This window comes from Urocitellus parryii, chromosome 3 (genome assembly GCF_045843805.1).
Source record: "Urocitellus parryii isolate mUroPar1 chromosome 3, mUroPar1.hap1, whole genome shotgun sequence".
Lineage (NCBI taxonomy): Eukaryota > Metazoa > Chordata > Mammalia > Rodentia > Sciuridae > Urocitellus > Urocitellus parryii.
This window is the reverse complement of record NC_135533.1, coordinates 135,732,219-135,754,854: the sequence shown is the minus strand read 5'-3', so window position 1 is coordinate 135,754,854 and position 22,636 is coordinate 135,732,219. Positions and strand designations below refer to the sequence as shown.

The 22,636-nt window shown below is 40.8% G+C and overlaps 1 protein-coding gene across 13 annotated transcripts in view; it reads right to left on the bottom strand.

Annotated features, from left to right (window-relative positions):
• Clip1 (CAP-Gly domain containing linker protein 1) overlaps window positions 1-22,636 on the bottom strand; it is a 113,546-nt gene that overhangs the window by 27,149 nt on the left and 63,761 nt on the right. For 10 of the 13 annotated variants that reach the window (XM_077796093.1, XM_077796092.1, XM_077796098.1 and 7 more), the window contains 10 exons: window positions 21,084-21,200; window positions 18,778-18,835; window positions 17,952-18,035; window positions 16,961-17,117; window positions 14,523-14,688; window positions 14,211-14,426; window positions 8,075-8,191; window positions 5,389-5,495; window positions 4,013-4,105; window positions 216-336 (listed from right to left, as the gene is read on the bottom strand). In XM_077796093.1, the coding sequence (XP_077652219.1) occupies window positions 216-336; window positions 4,013-4,105; window positions 5,389-5,495; window positions 8,075-8,191; window positions 14,211-14,426; window positions 14,523-14,688; window positions 16,961-17,117; window positions 17,952-18,035; window positions 18,778-18,835; window positions 21,084-21,200 (1,236 nt within the window). The remainder of the gene's footprint in view (window positions 1-215; window positions 337-4,012; window positions 4,106-5,388; window positions 5,496-8,074; window positions 8,192-14,210; window positions 14,427-14,522; window positions 14,689-16,960; window positions 17,118-17,951; window positions 18,036-18,777; window positions 18,836-21,083; window positions 21,201-22,636) is intronic. The other 3 variants (XM_077796103.1, XM_077796101.1, XM_077796104.1) reach the window with 1 other exon arrangement.

Sequence of the window (22,636 nt, the reverse complement as noted above, 5' to 3'; positions counted from 1 at the left end):
GTTATTTTATTTTTGTTAGTGGATCCATCAGTTCACTTCTGACCTGAATTCTACACAGCACACTTGAAAGCAAGGAGACACAGCACAGGTAGCCGGAAATCCCACTTGAAATGGGCGCGACCACACTAAGGAGACCTGAGCAGCCTCCAGGAGCACTGCAACAGCAGCAGATGTCAGCACAGCAGATCCAGAAACCCCACCAAAGGTCCACTGACCTTTTGATGACTTGTGACTTCGTCCCTGCTTCTCCCCAGCTCCTCGGCAAGTTTGACGTTCTCTTCTTGCAGTGCTGAAAGCTGCTGGGACTTCTGAGCTGCCGCCTGCTTTAGGGTTTCTCTGCAAGGACAGTGAGTGCAGGGTTACCATAGAAACAAGACAGGCAAGGAAACTGTGGGAGACAACCAGCTTCATAAGCACTGAGGAAAATAGACCTGGGTCACGTGCCCCATAGGCTCTATAATAACAGGAGACAGTGTTATCTACACACAGGAGGGGCCTCATGGCTTTAACCTCTAAAAGGAGGGCAGCTGTCTACAATTACTGTTTTTTAAAACCTAATAAACATTATAGCCATTCTCCCACCAATCACACTTACTCCACATGAAAGGGAATTTTGCAATGAAATAAATGAGAAGGTCAGTATAGTCCTCCCATCTTTAGGAATATGTCCATTAATATTAATGAAGTGGTTTAATTTGCTGCCAAGGCTTTCTGTTCTACCTGCACAGATCTATAATCTGTTTTTCTCTGTTAGTCATAAAAATCTAATGGTTCCATTTGCCAGTAACTGTCAGAGTCAAGCGCTGATGTGAATCTGAACAGACTTTTAGGACACCTAGAAATGAAATACCTAAGGAAATGGCTTCCCAACTAAGCATTAGATATTTTATTTCATGGTATTCTTTTCATTAATGCTAATTCTTTTTTAAAAGCAAATTAAAATATAATATATCCTGCTAACCCATACCACAAGTATTTTTACCTAGGCAGGTATTTACAAGGAAGGTATGTTTAGTAAATATCTTCCCATTATTAAAACTAAACCAAAATACACATTCTAAATTATTATCCTCAACACACGGATATTCAAAATATTTTACTTGATTGCTGGATATTAATTTTGTGCCATGGAAGGTTTTGATGCAATTGTGAATTTTAAATAAGCCTGTGCTGGTGAATCTCCACTCAAAGGCTGTCATATGTGGCTGAATTCTGAATCCAGTCATCTGGGCATGAATCCATCTGCTGATGCATGAACACATCTATTTTTAACTTCAATTGTCTAATGGGTGGCAGTGCTTGGCATCTTCAATCTCTCCACCTACCTATAATATGCATACTGTGAGGACTTCATGAAGATTTGGGGGAATCAATCTACACAAAAATTCTTTTAGAACACTAAATTAGACCTACAGAGATATTTAGCAAATGAAGAAAAAGTGAGAAGGAATTTTAGTTTCAGGTAATTAGTGACTCAAAAGCTAGAAGGCATGATTTTAATTATGGATCTATCTATTGCTGTATCATTCACTCACACACACATATATAAACATGCCCACACCACACACTGCAGTTGAAGTTCATCTGGCCAAAGTCCAAAAATTCTTGATAAATCGGCAGATTTTACTTCTGATTAAATCATAAGCCAAACATTGCATTTCTCAGGTGGTCACTACCTTCAAGAGGCCATCAGGTCTCAGCATTTGTGTGCTTGTCACATCACAGTGATATCTGTGCTACTCCTCTCTTTATTCCCTCTTAAAAATCCCCCCCACCTTTTTTTTTTTTTTTTTTTTTTTGTACTGGAAATTGAACCCAAGGCCTTGCACTAGATAAGTGCTCTACCACTGAGCCACAGCTCCAGCTTTTTTCATTTTATTTTGAGACGGAATCTCAGTAAGTTGACCAGGTGGGCCTCTAATTTGTAATCCCCCTGCCCCAGTCTCCTGAGTAGCTGGGATTACAGGCATGCACCACTGTGCCTAGTGATTTTGTCTTTTAAAATTTTTTAAACTCTTGGTTTATATTAAGAGGCTGCAGTAAGGAGAATTAAAACAAGGAGTCAAAGAAGTAATCTAAAATACTTGAAGTCAAAATATCCTCAAGTATTGATCTATGAAAATGGAACTTACAGTTTTATAATTTAAAAAATGCTTTCATGTACATTTTCTCATTTAACCCTCAAAGCACAGGAAGGATAATATATATTTATATTTTAAGATTATAAAACTAAAACAGAGAAGATTTGCTCTAAATCATGTCATTAAGTCATAGAACCAAAAGAATTGGAAGCGATTCAAATAAAAGGACACCATTTAGTTCGTCTCTAGTAAAGACATAAATTTCATAGAAGGAACTCCCACATCCCTAACTGTGGAGATACTCAGGCATGATTCCGAAAACACCCATGAAAACATTTCTAACAATTTTTAAAGAAGCTACTTTTCTGCGAGACAAGATGTCTTGAAACAAAGATTTCTACATCTTTACAACAGAGAGGCAGGTATCCAGGGGAGGTGGTGCTCGCCTATAATCCCAGCAGGCCGAGGCAGGAGGATCTCAATTTCAAAGCCAGTTTCAGCAACTTAGTGAGATCCTGTCTCAAAATAAAAAGGTTGAGGATATGGCTCAGTGGTTAAGCGCCCCTGGGTTCAGTCCCCAGTAATACCAAAAAAACAAAAACACCCGAGAAACAAAATAAACATTGTTAATATTGACTTGTCAACTTTTTTCTCATGAATCCATCATAAATCTATTCATGCTAAATATATCCTAATTTATTACTAAATAAAAATTATATTGCTTATAGCATTTTTTCTAAGATACAAAGTTACATATCAGTGAGAGACCATTTTATTAACACGTTCCCTAGCTAAAATTAAGGGTTTTCCTAAAATCAGTCTAGTAAGTAGCACAGAGGAGAAAAACATTCAATTAACCAGTGCTGGTTTCCCAGAGGCCAATGTCCTATAGGAGAGTGTCCTGGGAGAACTCCCATCTACACTGGAATCCCCACCATTTTTCCTTTTGAGACAGGGTCTGGCTGGGGGCCTAGGCTGGTCTCAAAGTTCCTATCCTTCTGCCTCAGTCTCTGAGTCACTGGGATTACAGGTGCGCACCCCACAACCAGCTGGCAACCCTTTTTCTCTAGGGAGCTCAGTCCTATCGGGTGAAGAGAGATGCCAGGACAGCTTTGGAAGCATGTCCAACCTCAGGGAAACGGGCAGCTGCTCATTCTCCAGCTTTGAGCACCGAGGAATGCAACTAAGGGGCACAAAACCACTATGCTGCTTTGAGAAGTGCTGCTCCGATTACATGGTCTTTTGATAGCAAACGGTCTTGAAGTGTGGCCAAGTCTAGGGCAGGGAACAATGAGTATTGGGACAGGGTTTAAGCCGACTCCCTGGGCCTCCCTCCTGCAGCATCTATGGAAAATTGCAATCTGGCCCCAGAAGCACAATCAGATTGGGGTTCACAGGGTGCACAAAAGATGGAGTTTCCTCAAGCCTGGTGGGACAGCCTGGGCTCAGTCTGCACTGGGACCTTCTTCTTCCTCAGGGAGCAGCAATAGGGAGGACAGGCTCTGGTTACTGTGATAACAGCTGGAGCCAAAGTCCTTTACCCCCAATCCTTTGCTTCCACAGGCATGAAGCAAGATTATCATTAGCAGAACAATACAAAAGGGTCAAAAAGACAAACACAATTTTGCTTTTTTCCTATTTGAATACAGGGAGGGAATTCAGGGCCTCTTGCATGCTAGGGAAGTGCTCTACCACTGAGCCATACCCAGCCCCAAAATTTATATCTTAATGGGAGAAACCAACCCCAACTGACTGGGGTAGGTAGGTGATATGACAGGGCTTAGGACTCTGACCATTGAAGGGTAATCTCACTGAAAGACTAGACCAACGTAATAACCACTACAATATTTCTAAATACTATTGCAGGAATGTTATCTAAATTCCAAGAGCTCTCTTGGGTAGATCCACTCTGGCCCTGCCCCCTCCATTACCTAGTGTGGCCCAGAGAGCTCAGGAGTGGGACTATGGCAGTGGGAGGTTGGTGAGGGAATCTTCTGCAGCTCACATCCTCCCTCACTAGCTGCCTGTGTGACACAAATGAACTAAAGTCAACTCAGTGTTCCAAAACGCTCAAGGTTAACATAACTACTTGTGTCACAAGGGAAAATCCTAGACTAAATAATCCCACCTTCTTTGAATCCAATTAAATTGCCATACTGTAATGAGGGCTTTTTTCCTGTCACAGTGTCCAATCTATTCGTGTTACTTGGCTTTGGCAATTTAAGACTCCCCCAATGGCCATAATCACAATTATAAACATGTAATAAACTGTGTGGATGGAAATGGTGGGAACTGCTGAAACACAAGCTAGAGGAACACTGTCAACCCTGAGGCTGAAGAGGGGAATCAGTCACCAACAGCTTGAGGTGCATGATCCTGAGGTGAGGAGAGTGGATCAAACTATTCCTTGGAGAATCTGAAGAATTCCTAGAAGAACTAGACATGCACTAGTTTAATCCAAGCCTCATGAACAAAGAGTATTGAGGAATGGATCTGTTTGTTTTATTAGAACTGGAAATAAGTGATATAAACCCTTAAAGGGCAGGACTCACATCTAATTTATCTGTGTGTCCTTCCTAGCTTTTTGTACCTAGCATGAAGGACACACACACTCACATATTCACCAGATTAACTTTTAGATTTTTAGGTTCACACAGTTGATAAAGTATAGTCATCAAATAGAAGACTAAATGAGATCTATACTGTAACCATCACTTAAAATGCCAGGTAAATACCAGTCTCTGATAATTACAATAAATCAAACATGAAAAACCAGGACTAGGCTGGTGTCAAAGGAAACATGAATGGTCTGGCAGCCTAAGCCAAGGGGCAGGCTGAGGACACGTGCTAATTTGAAGTCCTCCAAAATGCTGGCCATTTAGTGTCCATGCCAAATTTGATACTGAAAGTCTTGCAAGTGACGTGCTGCTGTTTATTTTCTATAGAAAAATCTTGCGGGATTTCTAAATAAAGGATCTGATGCTTCCATTAAGACTGGCTGTCACGTAAGCAGACTACTCTAAATGTCTGATTCTACTTGGGTTTTTTGGCTTTACAAAGTCACATTTGAATCTAAAACATCTTAACTCATCAGGCAGCACATGGTCCCCTGTGATCCTTTAATGTAACTGTCGTTCTGACTTACCCCTGGTTACTGAGGTGGCCTCTGGGGGTGAAATAGTATTTGGGATACAGAAGGGCGTATCTATTTTTGCTTTATGTGCTTTTCAAATATTTTCTAAATAACTATTTTCACTTTTGCAATTTAAAATAAGTTATGTGATTTTTCTCAAGGAGATTAACTTACATTTCTTTCCTGAACTCTTCCATTTTTTGATTCTCTACAGTCAGAAGTTCTTTTGATTTGTTCAGCTCTTCCACATTTTTCAAGTTGTTTTCTTTAAGCGTGTCCAACTTAAAGACCAAAAGAAAAAGTCTTGTGAAATATTTTCATTTTCCAATGGTATGGTTGGATAGACAAATTATTAATGAAAATGCATATTTTTAAAAATGGATGAAAATATTCACTTACAAAAAAAAAAGTGTCACAGGGGTAAAGAAATCACAAATGGGACTGGGGTTGTAGCTCAGTGGTTGAGCGCTTGCCTCGCACGTGTGAGGCACTGGATTAAAATACCACATTAAAATAAATAAATAAAACAAAGACATTGTGTCCATCTACAATTTAAAAAATCACAAATGATGAGTCTATTATAAACTGCAATCCTCCTTACATTGAGTCCAACCATTTTGTGTACACCTGGCCAAAATGTCAAACCGATTTGCTACATAAATTAAAACAAAAGTTTTCCTTCATCTTGTGCACAATTCTCAGTAATTATTACTGAGCATACTATTCAAGTATGATTCATTTTTAAAAAACAAGAAAGAAATTGTAAAGCACATCAACATCAGCAAGGGTTATTCCTTGTACTGAAATGAAATTCCTTTTCTTCCCCCACAGAATAGTAACATATGACATGACATAGTCTAATTTCAGTACCAAATTTACACAGTCCTTGTTACAAAAGCATTTATTTGAAAAAAATATATATAGATTGGAAAAAAATTAGTCATCAACCTGAACCTCAACCTGAAAGGGGACCAGGCATACAGGAAGACTGCGGGCACTCTCACCCCTCAGCCCCACCACTGCCCACAGCACTCACAGCCAGCTTAGAACCTTAGCTCTGGTGGAGAGCCAGGTATGTCAGGGAACAGAGGGGATGTGACTGGTCCTGGATCTGGACCCCTGATGGGAGAACCAGCAAGGATGGGCCACACCAGCTGGGATTGTGGCTCAGCGGTAGAGAGCTCGCCTAGCACAGTGTGACCCGGGTTCGATCCTCAGCACCACATAAAAATAAAGGCATTGTGGGGGAAAAAAAAAAAAAAAAAAGGATGGGCCACGCTGGCTCTTTCCTTGTGTTCTGTTTCCCATAGTCAAAGAGAACTGTCAGGCTCCTTTTGCCATGTCACCTGCCAAAAATCCCGGAAAGTGTCTTGCTAGTTTTTGTTTTTGCAATGCTGGGGATCAAACCCAGGGCCTTGTGCTGCCAGCCAAATGCTCTACCACTGAGTAACACTCCCGGCCCTATGTCTTGCCAGTTTCAAAAACCGTACCTTCCTTTAAATACTTTCTAACATTCTAGATTTCCAGAACAAGGAAAAAAGTCACAAGAAATGGTTTGTCCAGTCTTGTAATCTGGCTACCACAGGTATATCCAGGGAGAAGAATCCATGGGAGGACACAATTTTCCCTGAGTCCATCTTCAATGACTAGAAACATTCCCCCAAATCTTCTCAAATACTCTAGCTTCTAATTCAGATTATCATCTGTGATTTATTTTATTTTGAGGTGCTGGGGATAGAACCCAGGGCCTGACACATGCTAGGCAAGTGCTATACCACTAAGCAACAGGGTCTAATTGCCCAGGCTGACACAGACTTATGATCCTCCTGCCTCAGTCTCCCAAGTAGCTTGGATTATATTCATACACCACAACACCTGGCTCATTCCCTTCTCTTGCTCTTTTGGTTTAGTATCTTACCTGCCTGTAACTTTAAGAAGCATCTGGAGTTGTACAGACTTTCACACACTCATTTTAGTGAATCAGTCCTCTAGATATTTAGACAACAGCTTTCCAAGGAAAGAATGGGTTGGTATAAGATAGAAGGGTGGGAATAGGGGAATCAAAGAAGGGCCAAGGAGAAATGCTACTTGTGGATAAAAATCAAAATATCTTGACACCACAAATTTGTCTCAGCTTCAGAAATGACTAAAAGTTGACACAAAAGCAAATCAGAAATGTGGATGTATAATTGATGTGATTCTGCAATCTGTATTTGGGGTAAAAATGGGAGTTCATAACCCACTTGAATCGAATGTATGAAATATGATATGTCAAGAGTTTTGTAATGTTTTGAATAACCAATTAAAAAAAACAAATAAATGAATAAATAAATACTAAAAAAAAAAAAAAAGCAAATCAGCACTAAACTTGGCCAACAAAAGGCCTACATTAAATTTGGGGCTGCAAAATGGAATTTAGTGGGAGAGAATTGAGGAGAAAAAATGCATATGACATAATATAAAGAATCTAGTGGCTGGCAGTATAGCTCAGTTGGTAGAGGGCTTGCCTCACATGCACAAGGAACTGGGTTCAATCCCCAGCACACACCAAAAAAAAAAAAAAAAAAAAGAATCTGAAAGTAGGGAATGTCATCAGCCTTCTCTCTCTCCAGTGCTATCCCTAAGTAATTAACCAAAAACCACATTTTTCCCCTCAATTTTTAAAGGTTCATCCTACTAAATAAGTAATAAAGTGATACACTTTATCAAACATCCTTATGGCCCTGGTGTACACTCCATCAAACCTCGAGTGTACCTTCCAGGGATCAAACCTCTGGAAGGCCATGCTTCCAAAAAACACCCAATCCTGAGTTAGGATCAGGTGTCCCGTGAGGTCAGTAAGCCATTTAAGTCTGATTACTTCGCTCTGCAGTTTTGCGTTTGTTTGCCTGGTGTCCTCCAGGGAGGCCAGCGTCTCGGACTTCTCCTTGGTCATCTGCTCCATTATCTGCATGGCATCTTCCGCAGTCCGAGCAGCCTGAACACAAGAAGATAATGTGAGGAAGGCTGCACTGGCAGCTGAGTGTTATGTGGCTGAGGAGACACACCGCCTAGAGACAGCCCCCACCCAGCATGAAAGCAGAGGGCCTTCACTCCGAAGCAAAGTCAGACCCTTCCCTGCCACACCTCAGTAAGTTGACATTTACACCATTTCCATGTTTCTGGATTCCTCTCAATCTCCACATTCCAGGGACAGTTCCTAGTTACACTGACTATCACACCTTCCTCATTCTGACCTACATTTAAGAGGCTATTTAGTGACTGTAAAGAATGACAACCCTAGAAAACTGAATTTCTCCTAATTACATTTACTGTTCTAAGTTAAAAACTTTTTTTTTTTTTTTTGGTTACTGAGGATTGACCCAGGAGTCACATTCCCAGTCCATTTCATTTTGAGACAGTCTCGCTGAGTTGCTTAGGGTCTTGTTAAATTGCTGAGGCTGAACTTGTCATCTTCCTGCCTTAGCCTCCCAAGTCACTGGGATTACAGATGTGTGTGCCACCAAACCCAGCAACCACAACAATAACAAAAAACAAAACCCCCAAAAACAGAAAACACTATTTTTGCTATTTCAAATTTGGAGCTTTTGAAATCACTCAATTTAGGCTGGGAAGCTTCCATACAAGATAAAAATTATTTGGGCATTTATAACATAAAACTGAAGTGTTTCATGAGAAGCATTTAATGGAAAAGTCTATGAGAGAAACTATGGATAATGAATTTATATTATGACTGTGAATAAAAACAGATGTATGCAAATGGAGGTAAATTCTTAGCTGCCTAATATAAAAATAATCATAAAAATAAATTAAAAGCTTTCTAGGCACTTACTTACATTCTCATTTAGTCTAATGAATTTCATGGGCATTCCACATTATACCTGCCCCATCCTTGGTCAATGAAATCATTCAACTCCAATGGACAGACCCAATGAAACAGTTAAGAGCCAAACAGCAGATACTATAGTTTAATATATGCCCATTCTATCATTGCCTATTTTTTCTCCCCTGGTACTGGGGACTGAATCCACTGAATCCACTGAGCTACATCCCTAGCCTTTTTATTTTTTGATTTGAAATAGGGCCTTGCTAAGTCACTGAGGCTGGTCTCAAGCTTATGATCCTCCTGCCTCAGGCTCTGGAGTTGATAGGATTACATGTGTGTGCCACTGTGCCCAGTCTATTATTGTTCTTAAGACTCTAAAAATCACAGTTTTTTCAAAAAGTTTCCCCTTAAGTTAAAAAATAAATCCGGGCTGGGGATGTGGCTCAAGCGGTAGCGCGCTTGCCTGGCATGCGTGCGGCCCGGGTTCGATCCTCAGCACCACATACCAACAAAGATGTTGTGTCCACCGAGAACTAAAAAATAAATATTAAAAAAAATTCTCTCTCTCTCTCTCTTTTTAAAATAAATAAATAAATCCTTTTTATTCACAGTTTGCAACTTCTTCCCAAATGGGGTAAGACGTCTGCACTCAGGCATTTAATAAATAAATGCCCTTGCAGACCGTAACGAACAACTGGAAACATAAAAGCAACCCATTTAATGAGGTGGATGTGCATAAGTAACAATAAAGAAAAATCAACTAAGCCACAAATGTTAATGCACAGGGTTAGTAAGGAGTCTGAGATCTTGATACTTGAACCTCTCACTTTACCGTAAATGAATGAAGAGTCTCAAGCTCTCTAATTTTAAGGGTAAGCTTGCTCCTGTCTTTCCTCAAAGTACGGTTTTCACTCTGAGATTCTAGGAGGTTGGCTGAAATGTGGCTATTGGTTTGGGCCAGCTGGCTAATCTCCTTCTGGAGAATGAAGTAGCTTTCTTCCAGCTTTTCCTTCTCCTTCAGGATCTCATCCTTTCTAAGCATCAGCTCTCTTTTCTCAGCCAGAAGGTTCTTGTTGTCTTGTATCACTTGGGCTCTCTCAGCCACAGTCACTTCATGGTTCAGCCGGAGGTCACCCAGGATCTTGGAGAGGCAGCTGTGCAGCTCCTGCAGTTCCAACTTGGACTTAGACAAGGTAGCAAAATCGCTTTTCAGGGTCTCTATGTTGGCAGCGAGCTGAGCTGTTTCCACACTCAAGAGTTCCTTTTCTTTAATGATCTCTACCACCTTTTGCTCCGATTTAGTCTTTTCTTGGATTAGTGTGAATTTCTCAGACTGGAGCTGTTCAGTACACACTCTTAACTCCTCCACCTCCTGCTGCAGGAGCACCATTCTCCCATGGAGTTGATTGTTTTCATATAAGGATGACTCGTTTTCCTTCACTCTGGCCTCTTTTTCCAGCATTAAGGACTGCTGCATTTCATGGATCGTCTTGTTTAACTTCTGACATTCTTCTTGCAGGTTCAAGCCATCCCTCAGCAAAATGTTCTTTTCACAGCAACAAGTCTTAAGCTCAGCGTTCAGATTCTCCTTTGCTTGCATCATATTGGTGTGTTCTTTTTCAAGATTCTCTTTGGCATTTTGAGCCTCTTCCAGCATCAAAGAAAGGTCACACTTACTGGTCACCAGTTCTTGGTTTTCCCTTTTTCTCTCTAGAAGTTCTTTTTTCAGAGCATCAACACTGCTGAGTAGTTTCATCTTCTCATGCACAATTATCCTTTTGTTTGCAGCTTCTTGATCATACTTCCTTTTAAGGTCTCCTATGGCTTTGATGGAACTTTCTCTCTCTGCAAGTAAATCTCCATTTCGCACTTCCAGGGCTGACTTTTCTTGCAAGAGACTCTCCTGCTGCTTTTTAAGCTTAGTTATTTTCTGACAAGCCATCTCTTTCTCAGAAGTTAGGTATGTGATCTTCTCATTCAGGCTCTTCTCAACATGGGTGGCTTCTTCCGAGCGCTTGCTGAATTTTTCAGCGATATTCCTATTTTCACTTAGAAGTTCCTCCTTCTCGGCCAGGAGTTTCCTTTCAGAGGCTGCCAAAGTCTCTTTCTCGTGGAGAAGCTGGATGCACTCAGAGTCTGTGATCGCTCGACTGGTCTTAATCTCCTCCAGGAGCTTTGTGAGGCTTGTGTTGGTGGCCTGAAGTTGCCTTGTCTCCAGCTCAGCCTTTCTCAGTGCTTTGCTGGCACAGTCCAGCTGCGTGCGCAGCGTCCCAGCCTCTGTGCTGAGCAGCTGCTTGACCTGGAGGGCAGCCTCCAAGTTGGCATTCAGCTTTTCCTGACCCTGACGCAGCACATCCTTCTCAAATTGTAGGTCTCTGTTTCTCTGGAGGAGGTCATCTCGTTCTGTTTTCAGGACCAGGCATGCATTATCAAGACTTGACTTCTTCTCTACCACTGACTTCTTCTCTGATGTGAGCTCTTCAATCTCCTGGACCAAAGCTTTCTGATCCTTGACTAGCTCCTCATAAGCGCTCTGAAGCTTCTGAATCATGTCATCCTTATCTTTTACTAAGAGGAGATTTTCTGCAGTAAGCTTCTTGATCTGATCCTCCAGGTGGTTTTTTTCTGCCCTCGCCTTTTCCGACTCAGCTGTCATGGTATCTTTGAGGAACCGGAGCTCATCAATGAGCACCTGCACACCTGCCTTGGAAGCTTGCAAAGAGTCATTCTCCCTATGTATCTTTAAGAGTTCTTCCTGTGCAACATTGATTTCTTTAAGCAATTTCTCTCTCTCAACAGCCAAAGATTCTTTATGGAGATGTTCCTGCTGGTAAAGCTTTTCAACATCTTGTTTTTCTTCTAAGACTTTCTCCTTCTCTAAATTAAGAGTTTCATTTACTGACCACAGTTTCTGCTGGTCTTCCTGAAGCAAAGTCATTTTGGCCTCCACTTCTACAAGCTTTGATAAAAGCGAACCTTTTTCTAACTTTAAAGCATTCCCCTCCTGAGCAAGAAGCTGCTTCTCTGATTTCAGACCCCTCAGCTCTTCTGATATTAGTTCAATTTCTTTTTTGGCTGATGTTAACAAATAAGTTAGCGACTACAGAAACAGAAGATGGAAAGAATGGAAACAAAAATGAAATCAAGCAGACAAATGCAAGCCCAAATAACTTAATGTAGCCTACATGGTAAAAAATTTTCTACCATAAACTTAATAGAAACTATGTGAATAAGGGGAAGAAACCAGAGAAATAGCCCATAAAGGGATGATACAAAGCAAAGTTAGCTTTGCAACATGCTTATAAATCTACTCGTTGATTTTCTTTGAAACAACCTGATAACTCCCTAGAAAATAAAAAGAGTAGCTTGATTTTGGCATCAGGGCATAAGATTCTCTCTTGCCATTCCAATTATCTAATTACTGCTATTATAGAAAGGATTTATAGAAAAAAATTTAAATATACAAAAAATGAGTATATATTAACCAAATACAAGGGAGAGGACGACAGCAAGGGAAAATAAACTGCTGCTTTTCAACCTAACTGCATGACTTCGCCAAAATGACAGTCACTGGGCTGAGTGTGGTAGTGAGTAGCCCCAGTAATTTATTAAACACAGAACAACTTCTAGGCTATGGTGATTGAGTAGATTTTTAAAAATATATTGATTTATAAGATAATTTGACCACAATGAATACAACAAAAATTTTAAAAAAATATTAAAAAAAAAATGCTGTGGTATGGTCAGACTACCACATGTTAAAGGAAACACTAAAAAACTCGAAGTCGAGTCCAGATCAAGGGAACTGCACAGGGCTGGGGCTATGGCTCAGTGACAGAGCACTTGCCTAGCATATGTGAGGCCTGGGTTCGATCCTCAGCACCACATAAAAATAAATAAAATAAAGGCATTGTGTCCATCTACAACTAAAAAAATATTTTAAAAAATATTTAAAATAAAGGAACCACACAAACAAAAGATGGGGAGCCATAACCATTGCTAAATGGCTCATAAAACTGGAGAGTTACGGAGAAGAGGGAGCCTTATAGCCAGCACAGGCAGAGGGAAGCTGCTGCCTCTTACGTTTGACACGCACTATGTCATACGACCTTAATCAGCAGGAAGTTTTCCATAGGATTTGTCTCGAGTTATTTTTTAATTTATTTCTACTAAACTCCTACATAAACATTTCTCTAATACTTTAAAAACACACAAAGATAAGTATTTACTTTTCTTTGAGCAATAAAAAAGTTCAATTGTAGTAGGAAGTTAAGTTACCAGCGTCAAAGAAAATATTGGGGCAGAGAGGCAACCTGAACACCATAAACTGAAATTCAATATATCAAGTTCTACTCTGTTCACTAAGAGGATGTTTCCTCACTGCCCTTGAACCCAGCTTCCTTGTTGATAGCCCTCTTGGAATTCGCCCTTTTCTGGTTAAAAAAAAAAAAATTTTTTTTGGTTAATTAAACCTGAATTGAACCCAGGTCTCACACGTTAGGCAAGTGCTCTATTATTACTTAGCTACATCTCCAGTCCCTTTTTTAAATTTCATTTTGAGACCAAATCTAAGTTGCTAAAGCTGGCTTTGAAATTTTGATCCTCCTGCCTCAGCCTCCCAAGTAGCTGGGATTAGAGGTGTGTGCCCTGTGCCAGGCATCCAGAGTTCTAGTTCTTCCCGCAACAGCTCTGTTTGTCCAAGAAGGCTCTCTCCATTTCTAACTGCTGGCTCATGTGTGGCCTTGCTCTGCCTTCTGCTTTTCGGCAGCTTGCCTCTCCTAACCCCAGTGCAGGGTGGCAGCAGGCTCAGCCAAGAGGAGAGGAAGACACTTTTCCCACACCAGGGAAACTACTACAAGCAGGTAGACAGCTCCGGCAGCATGGGATGCTTTGTGCCAGCTAGGAACAAGCACCAAAGCGGGTGGTGATGGCTACATAATACATCCAGGGGAAAGACCTGCAGCCATCTCCATCCTGAGAAGGAAGAGTACCTGGTACAAAAAGCTTGAAGTGACCTGAAATGCAATCCACCACCCTGCCGTCCAGAGAGGTTAACATTTGTGAAGTTCAGCTCAAGCTTCGAGTCTGCCACTGCTTTCAAAGCAACTGCAGCCTTGGTGCAGAACTCGAGCGAGCTGTAACGCCACGACAGCACACCCCAAGGACCTACTTTGGCTTTGTCAGCCTGTACTTTCAGGTCCTCCATCTCCTGCATCAGGCCTCTGTTCTCCTCCTGGGCAGCCTTCAGCTTCTCCTCCGTGGCCAGCAGCACCTTCTGTAGGTTCTGCAGGATTTCTTCATGCTTTGTTTTCGTCTCAGAACTGGCCTTTTCATACCTGGATTTCAGATCCTGACACTGGTTGTGGCTCATTTCCACCTTCTTTTCCTGCAGAGACCCCGAGGGAAGGAATGAGTCATCTGGCCCAATCAGGATCACCCTGTCCTCTGTGCCAGCCAATAGTCCCACTTGCTCTCTCCTTACCAGGTCCAACAATTTTTCCTCCAATTCTTTCTTTTCTTCCTTGTGCTTTCTGGCTGCTTCCTGCTGGCTCTGTTCGGCTTTAAGAGTTATTTCCCCAATACTTTTCTGAAGAAAACTCGCATTTTCATTGGCCTTTGAAAGTTTTAGCTGTAATTCTTCCACACATCTGGAAAAAAGTTTTAATACAAGGTGCCAGGTCATAAGAATGTTTTAAATTTAAGAATTACATTAAAAGGGCTGGGGATGTGGCTCAGGCGGTAGCGCGCTCGCCTGGCATGCGTGCAGCCTGGGTTCGATCCTCAGAACCACATACCAACAAAGATGTTGTGTCCTCCGAGAACTAAAAAATAAATATTAAAAATTCTCTCTCTCTCTCTCTCTCTCTCTCTCTCCTCTCTCACTCTTTCTTTTAAAAAAAAGAATTACATTAAAAGTATACTATTAATAACAATTATATAATGATTATAAAATTTATGAGTAATTAATACCTGAACTAGGCAAATTAAAAAAAATCACCTGCTTAAATAATTTTAACAACTATGATAGTTCTAAATATTTTATTTAGAGTGACAACTACCACAATGTGAAGATTATTTTATGTTTAGATCATAGTGAAAAATAAACATGTTAAAGAAAATGAATTTTTTCAGCAGACTAGATTACCAAAAACTCGTTAAAATACCTCTTGGGAAGAATGCAAAAACGGCAATAAAAAGCTTGGAATTTCTTGCTTAAAGAGAACTGTGTGGCTGGAAAAGGATGTGGCTTAAAGAGAACTTGCTTAAAGAGAACTGTGTGGCTGGAAAGCATGGACATTTCCAGGAAGACGGGCTACTGAATGAATCATAGAACACAGGAAGCAACATGTAGGCACCTCTCGATTCTACCTGTATAACACCTGTGTAGCTTACCTCCATCACAGCAGGCCTGGTCACCAACTACCACTACCTCTGAAGTGTGTGGGGGTGAATGGATGGTGTACCTGTCATTTTCCAAGTCGTAACACTTTGAGAAGTAGAATTCTAATGGTTCAAAAATACTGTCGAGAAGTTTCTGCTGTATAAAAAACATTTTGAGAGCTGGGGATGTGGCTCAAGCGGTAGCGCGCTCGCCTGGCATGCATGCGGCCCGGGTTCATTCCTCAGCACCACATACAAACAAAGATGTTGTGTCCGTCGAAAAACTAAAACATAAATATTAAAATATTCTCTCTCTCTCTAAAAAAAATAAATAAAAAATTTTTGAGAGCCTATGTAGGAAAAAAAAAAAAAAAACAAAGCAATAAGAACCTCATAACAAAGACAAGAACAGACATTAAGCCTCAAGACTGAGAAAGTACCATGTAGCAAGAGCAACAGGGGTCCAGGTAGCCAAATCTGAAACCACAGGCAAGTTACTCAACCCCAGGAAGTCTGGGTTTCCCAGTTTCTCTTTCTTTAAAATAGGAATAATAGGGCTGGGGATGTGGCTCAAGCGGTAGCGCGCTCGCCTGGCATGCGTGCGGCCAGGGTTGGATCCTCAGCACCACATACAAACAAAGATGTTGTGACCGCCGATAATTAAAAAATAAATATTAAAATTCTCTGTCTCTCTCTTTAGAAAAAAAAAAGACACAGAAATACCCAAATATCAAAGCTATCAATTTATCTCAAAAAAAAAAAATAGGAATAATAAGATAGTTAATAACAAGTAGTGTAGGCCTGTATTCCAGCTACTTGGGAGGCTGAAGCAGGAGGATCACAAGTTCAAAGCCAGTCTGGGCAACCTAGTGAGACCCTGTCTTAAAAAATAAAAAGGGAGATAGCTCATCTCAGAGGTAGATTACTTGTTAAGCAAGTGTGAGGCCCTGGGTTTCATCCTTAGCATTGAAAGGGGAAAAAAAAAAAAAAGAATACTATACCCACCTCATCAGGTTACTATGAGAATTAGAAAATGCACTCCATATGAGCTGTCAATATAGTGCATGGCACAAAGTATACTCTTCACTAAGTGTTACCTATCATTACTTTGAAGTTAAAAATACCTTTAACTGCCTGTAAAAAATGTTATTGCCATTTCTTTGCAAATAACCAAAAAGTCTATAAATAATATTGTATTCCTTAACTCCATCCTCTCTGACAAGTGATATAGGTAAAACCCATAGTAAAAATTAAAAAAAACAGTTGATTCAGGACAAACTGAGGTTGTAACAGAAAGGAACAAAGGTCTATGGGTGTAGCTCAGTGGGAGAGCACTCACCTAGCAAGGCTCTGGATTCAACCCCCCCACACCACACACTCCCGCCCCCCCGCCCCCCACACACACAGGGAAGGAAAAAAAGAATAGGACACACAAATCTTAAAACACAGCAATTCTAACCCTGTGGTCCCTCCGTGTATAGACCCTGCTGCAAAGTGTAACCTAAAGCGGGCACTCATTCTCTTCATGTTCATACAGACCTTTCTTTCAGACGTAATTCATCATTCATTTTCGTCAGCTGAGAAGAATTATCTCCTGACATCTTCATTATTTCGGCAATGTCATTTTCCAATTTTTCCTTTGCCTTTATCAACTGCTCTTCTTTTTCATCTCGTTCTCTAAATTTCACCTCCATATCTAAACATATATAGAAAAAAAAAAATAGCACTGCTTGTTAACAGCAAGATTTACTGAGTACATCCTTGTTCTGAGGGTGACTGTATACTGCAAGCCCCACCCTCAAGAAAGTCACATTCCAGCAAAGATGACAGTCATTAAACAAGATAAAGAAAATAATAATGTAATAGAGATAAATGCTAAGGGGAAAACTAAAAGCAGAGAATGGAGCTGGGAAGGTTAAAATTCTAGATAAAGCCTCTCTGAGATGGGAACATTTAAGTAAAGACCAAAATGAAGGAAGAAGGAAAGTCAAGTGCAAAAGACTCAGAGGCAGGAACATGTCTGCTGGGTCCAATATCAGCAAAGGCTCAGGTGGCCAGGGTGGAAGGAGCGAGGGGTAGAGGAGTCCAGGGCGAGACCGTGAGGAATGGACCTGCCTGGGGTAAGGACCACAGCTCTTAGTGAGCAAGATGGGAGCTGCCTGAAGGTCTCCAAGACAGAGGTGATGGGACCTGACTTCGCACTCAAAGGCTCACTCTCCGGCTGCTGCATTGGGAACCACAAGTTGAGGCAAGGCACTAACAAGGAGCAAGTGGTCAGCAGTTAAAGACAATTTGGGCTGGGGTCAAGGCTGGCCATGGGAGTGATGGGAGTGGTGGATCTGGGCTCTTTTGAGGACAGAGCAGAGGACTTGTTGGGGTCACAGATGGCAAACAAGTATCCACCCATTATACCACCACGCAGGAAAGAGGTCATGCCTCAACAGCAGATATGTCACTGAGGCACATGACAGCCATCTCGAATCCTTGGAAACCTACTGTATTTACTGCTTAGTAACCAGAGGTTTCTTACCTGATAAATTTTCTCTTAACTTCTCCAATTCAGAAGACAGCATGTTAAACTCCTCTTCCTTTTGGTGCAATTTATTTACAGTTTCTATTTAGAATAAAGTTAAAAGTTTACTATATTTCATATTTAATAGGCTATCTAGAGCTTGACTGTCTTACAAGCCAATCAATCCTATGCCTGTGAGATCTGACAGCCCAGGAATGCTGAAATGTCCCCTTAGGTTTTTTGTTTGTTTGTTTGGAGGGATTAGTGGGGGGGGGGGGAGGCAGGTACTGGGGATTGAACTCAGTGGCACTCGACCACTGAACCGCATTCCCTAGCCCTATTTTGTATTTTATTTAGAGAGAGGGTCTCACTGAGTTGCTTAGCATCTCGCTTTGCTGAGGCTGGCTTTGAACTCGCAACCATCCTGCCTCACCCTCCCGAACCGCTGCGCCACCTCCAGGCATCCCCTCAGAACGCTGCGGAAGAAGCGTGGCTCTCTCCCTCCAACATGTGCGTCTCAGGCAGGCTCCGGAGCCTCTTCCCATATCTCTTTCTTCCTTCCAAATAAAACTCAATTAAGCTATCAATGACTAAACCTCAAACAAGGTAATACTTTTCCCAGGAATACTTACATTGTATTACGGACTAAGCCTTAAGCCAAAAGAAAAAAAGAATTACTTGGGAGTGTGAAATTGGGGAAGCCAATAGAATAGCGTATTCCTGCGCGCTTGGCAATGCCTGGACAATGAGGTTAGACTGTGGAAAAGGTGTACTGAGCGGCCAGCTCCAGTGGGGCAGTGTGACGTGCCCTAAGGTGACCTGATCATATTGTCATGAAACATACCTTGCATACTTCTCTGGACAGAGGCTGCCTCCTCCGAAGCATCAGCAAATTTTTCTTTCTTAATAATAAAAAAAAAAAAAAACAGATAATCAGAAGAGATTTCAAATGATAAAAGGTATCAGTTACAACCACAATACTGTCTACATTGTGTTGCGGGTTTTGTTTCATTAAAACATACAAGTACCAATTACTGCCAAAGGTGTACCGTGCACAAGTGCATGTATACATACAAGTAAGTGAGGCATGTGTCACCCGTGCATGCGCAGTGTCTGTGTATCCCTGTACCAAGGGTAGGAACTTATCCACTTACGTAGATGTACACATAGGCAAACACATGTGGTGCCTGCGCATGCTTTGTCACATTGCTTACACTCAAATAACAACTTTCTGTTCAGAAGGCTGCTTGAGACAGTAAAAAGTTCTGGATTTCTTTATTTCTGAGAATAACCTGAGAAATTTAACTAGATTCAGGTCTAACATCTTGATTCTAGATCAGTCTCAGAAATTTGTTCAAGGTTTCCTTTTCTACACATGACAACAAGCCAAGATAAAACCACTATCTTGGCTGTCCTGAGATTAATTTTGAACTGATTACCCCAGAGAATGTTTAAATGAATATTTCTAACTAAGATTACTAAAAGATGGACATACAAACCAAAGTCCATCAAAACCCTTAGAATGCTGGTTTGTGTTATTCCCAAAGCCAGATTTGAGGTGGCTTGTATTCTCCAAAGAGCAAATAGAGGGATACTCTGATTTAGGAAAAAACCAAGGCATCCTGAAAGTGTAGGAAGGGGACAGAGAAATGGGGAACTCAAAACATTTTCTTAAAGGATACCAAATCACAAAAGGGTGATTCCCAAGTCAACTTCTTCACAAAATATAGCTAAAAAATTATATGCCAGAACTGTCCAACAGAACTTTGTATGATGGTGAAAATGTTCTCAACTGCTCTTTGGCCTTTAGCCACATGCAGCTACTGAGCACTGAAAATGTAGCTGGTATAAGAGTAGAATTAAATTTCAATTTTATTTTTAATTCATTTAATTTTATGTGCATAGTAGCCACCATTGAAAAGTATGGCTGTATAATTATCATAAAAAAGTAGAGCCGGGCATGCAGGTACACACATGTGATCCCAGCAGCTCAAGAGGCTGAGGCAGAGGATTGCAAGTTCAAAACAGCCTCAGCAACCTCCAGGAACTAAGCAACTCAGAGAGACCCTGTCTCTAAATAAAATACAAAAAATAGCTGGGTGTGACTCAGTGGTTGAGTGCCCCTGAGTTCAATCCCTGGTACTCAAAAAAAAAAAAGTAGAAATCTGTAACATTTAGATAAGAAATCATAGCCAGGCGCAGTGGTGCACACCTGTAATCCCAGCAACTCAGGAAGCTGAAGCAGGAGGATTCCAAGTTTGAGTATAGTCTCAGCAATTTAGCAAGACACTTTTTCAAAATAAAAAGGGCTTGATGTGTCAATGTTAAAATACCCTGACTTCAATCCATAGTAACCAAAAAGAAAAAAAGGAAAAAAAAAATCAAATCATATACTTTTTTGTTTACCACTGTGGTTAGCTGAGAAGTATAGCAAGTGGGGAACAGGAAGGTAGGTTGTGGAAGAGCTGGAACAACAGACTCTGAGTAGCTACCATTTCTCTTGTCTAGTTTCTTCATAGGTTTATGACTTTCCTCTTCCATGACACATGAGTACCACAGCCCCTATTCACCATTACCAGCTTTGATTAAGATCAGGTTTTTTGGTGTAGAAGGCAAAGTAGGAGGGGAAAAAATTGAGAAAAGGTTAAAAAAAATCTGTTTCAAAATCTGGAATTAAGAGGAAATATGAAAAAGACAGTAATTACCTAAGGTTGAATACAGCAAGTTGTAACCAGTGGAGGGCACTGAAGACCAGAATAGCTGGGCTGCTGCTGCCCAGCAAGGTCACAAAGCAGGAGGTGAAGGCACAGCACAAGACATAGCCTCACCAGCAAAGAAACCTAAAGTGCTGGGTTTGCAACTAGGAAGGGCTCCAGGTTCAGCAAAGCTAAACAGTGAGTAACGTTCCAAAGCAGTGCTTTACCAAAGGCAAGAGAAAAAGAAAAGTATACCTACCATTACTGCCGGTTTGTTTAATCCAGTTCCCCTCAAGATATTTATCAGCCAATAGCCAATACACTCAATTTAAATAGGCATTTTGAAGGAGAAAAGAAATAGCTTAATCTTTCTCTTTATGGAGATTTAAAAAACAACAACAAGATTAGAAAATGGCCAGAAATCCTGAGAATCAGGTTCCCAATAGGTACTTACCAAAATATGCAGTTCTTTTTCCAAAGCCTCTTTCACTTGACTGACTTCACTCAAATTTTCCTCAAGGTTAGTAACCTTTAGCTCTTTTCCCTGGAGCTCTCTGGCAATGCTACTAGCCTAACACACAGAGTTACATGGTATAGAAGCAAATGAACAAAAAGGAAACAAAAAGAATGATAAGGAAAAAACAAAACAAATATAAAAAAAATTATAAGAAACAAACACAACAAAACAAAACTGAAAGGAATAAAAAGGGGTTTTTTTAAATTCTAAGATGCCAATGACTTTTCAAATAATCAGTTCTAGATATGATCATCTGTCTAATGGCTTTTTTTTTTTATCAAAATACACTATTTTCCAACACCTAAAATTGAGTACCAGCAAAATTCAAAGCACAAAGTGCCAATGCTTACTTCCTAAATGAGCTCCTTGACCAATTTACTTCCTGGATGTTAAAAACCTTAATGCTGAGAGTGCAGCTCTGCAATACAGCCTAACCTCAGCATGCGGGAGGCCCTGGGTCATCCCCATCATTAAAAAAACAAGGAAAAAAAACAAAAAACCTTAAAATAGGGATGGTGGGTGCATGTGGTCTGTATTTTTCCATACTTTTATAAATATACATTCAAAACAAATTTGGAAATCCACTAGACAATAGCCACCAGAACTTGGCTTTCATTAAATCTTGACGTAAAAATGTGACCCAACCATTAGTTACTTATTCTCTTCTAATTAATGTTTGTGTTTTGATTGGTGTTTTGAACCACATGAGGAGATTAGAGAAAATTTCCACAGCTTTGTCATCTTCAACTACAGGTAATAGCAACATCTGCTGATTGTCTGTCCTCACCTCTCCCCATTTAACCAAGACAACCCTTCCTTCTTTTGTGGGAGCAGCTTCTCCCACAAAAAGCTCAGAGCATTCAGCATCAGTACCACCACCTCAACCATGGTAGGACTGAAGAGATCTCTTCAAGCAGTCCTTAAAAATAAATAAGACATGTAACAAGGCTAGTTACTAAGAAATGGAGCTGGCTGATGGTTCATAATAGTTTCTATGTCTTGGCCATAAGCATACTTGTCTTCCCTCAAAAAAGCAGGGGACAGGCCAGGAGCACTGGCACATTCCTGTAATGAGAGCCTGAGGCAGGAGGATCACAAGTTCAAGGTCAGCCTAAGCAACTTAGTGAGACCCTATCTCAAAATAAAAAATAAAGGCTGGGTTGTGGCTCCGGTGGTAGAGCGCTTGCCTAGCAAGTGAGGGGCATTGGGTTCAGTCCTCAGCACCACATAAAAATAAATAAATAAAATAAAGTCACGCTGTCCGTCTACAACTACAAAGGGGGGGGTGGGCTGGGGATGTAGCTCAGTGGTTAAGTGCACTTGGGTTTAATCCCCTTCCCTCACCCCCCAAAAAAGCAGGGGCCACATCGTTTGCTTGTGGCATGGAAGAAAATTTCAATGCAACGTAAGTGGCAATGCAAAGGGCTCTGAGCTCTTGACCTTCTGTGAATGTTATTTATCACAAATGTTCATTCACAATAGTCTAGAAG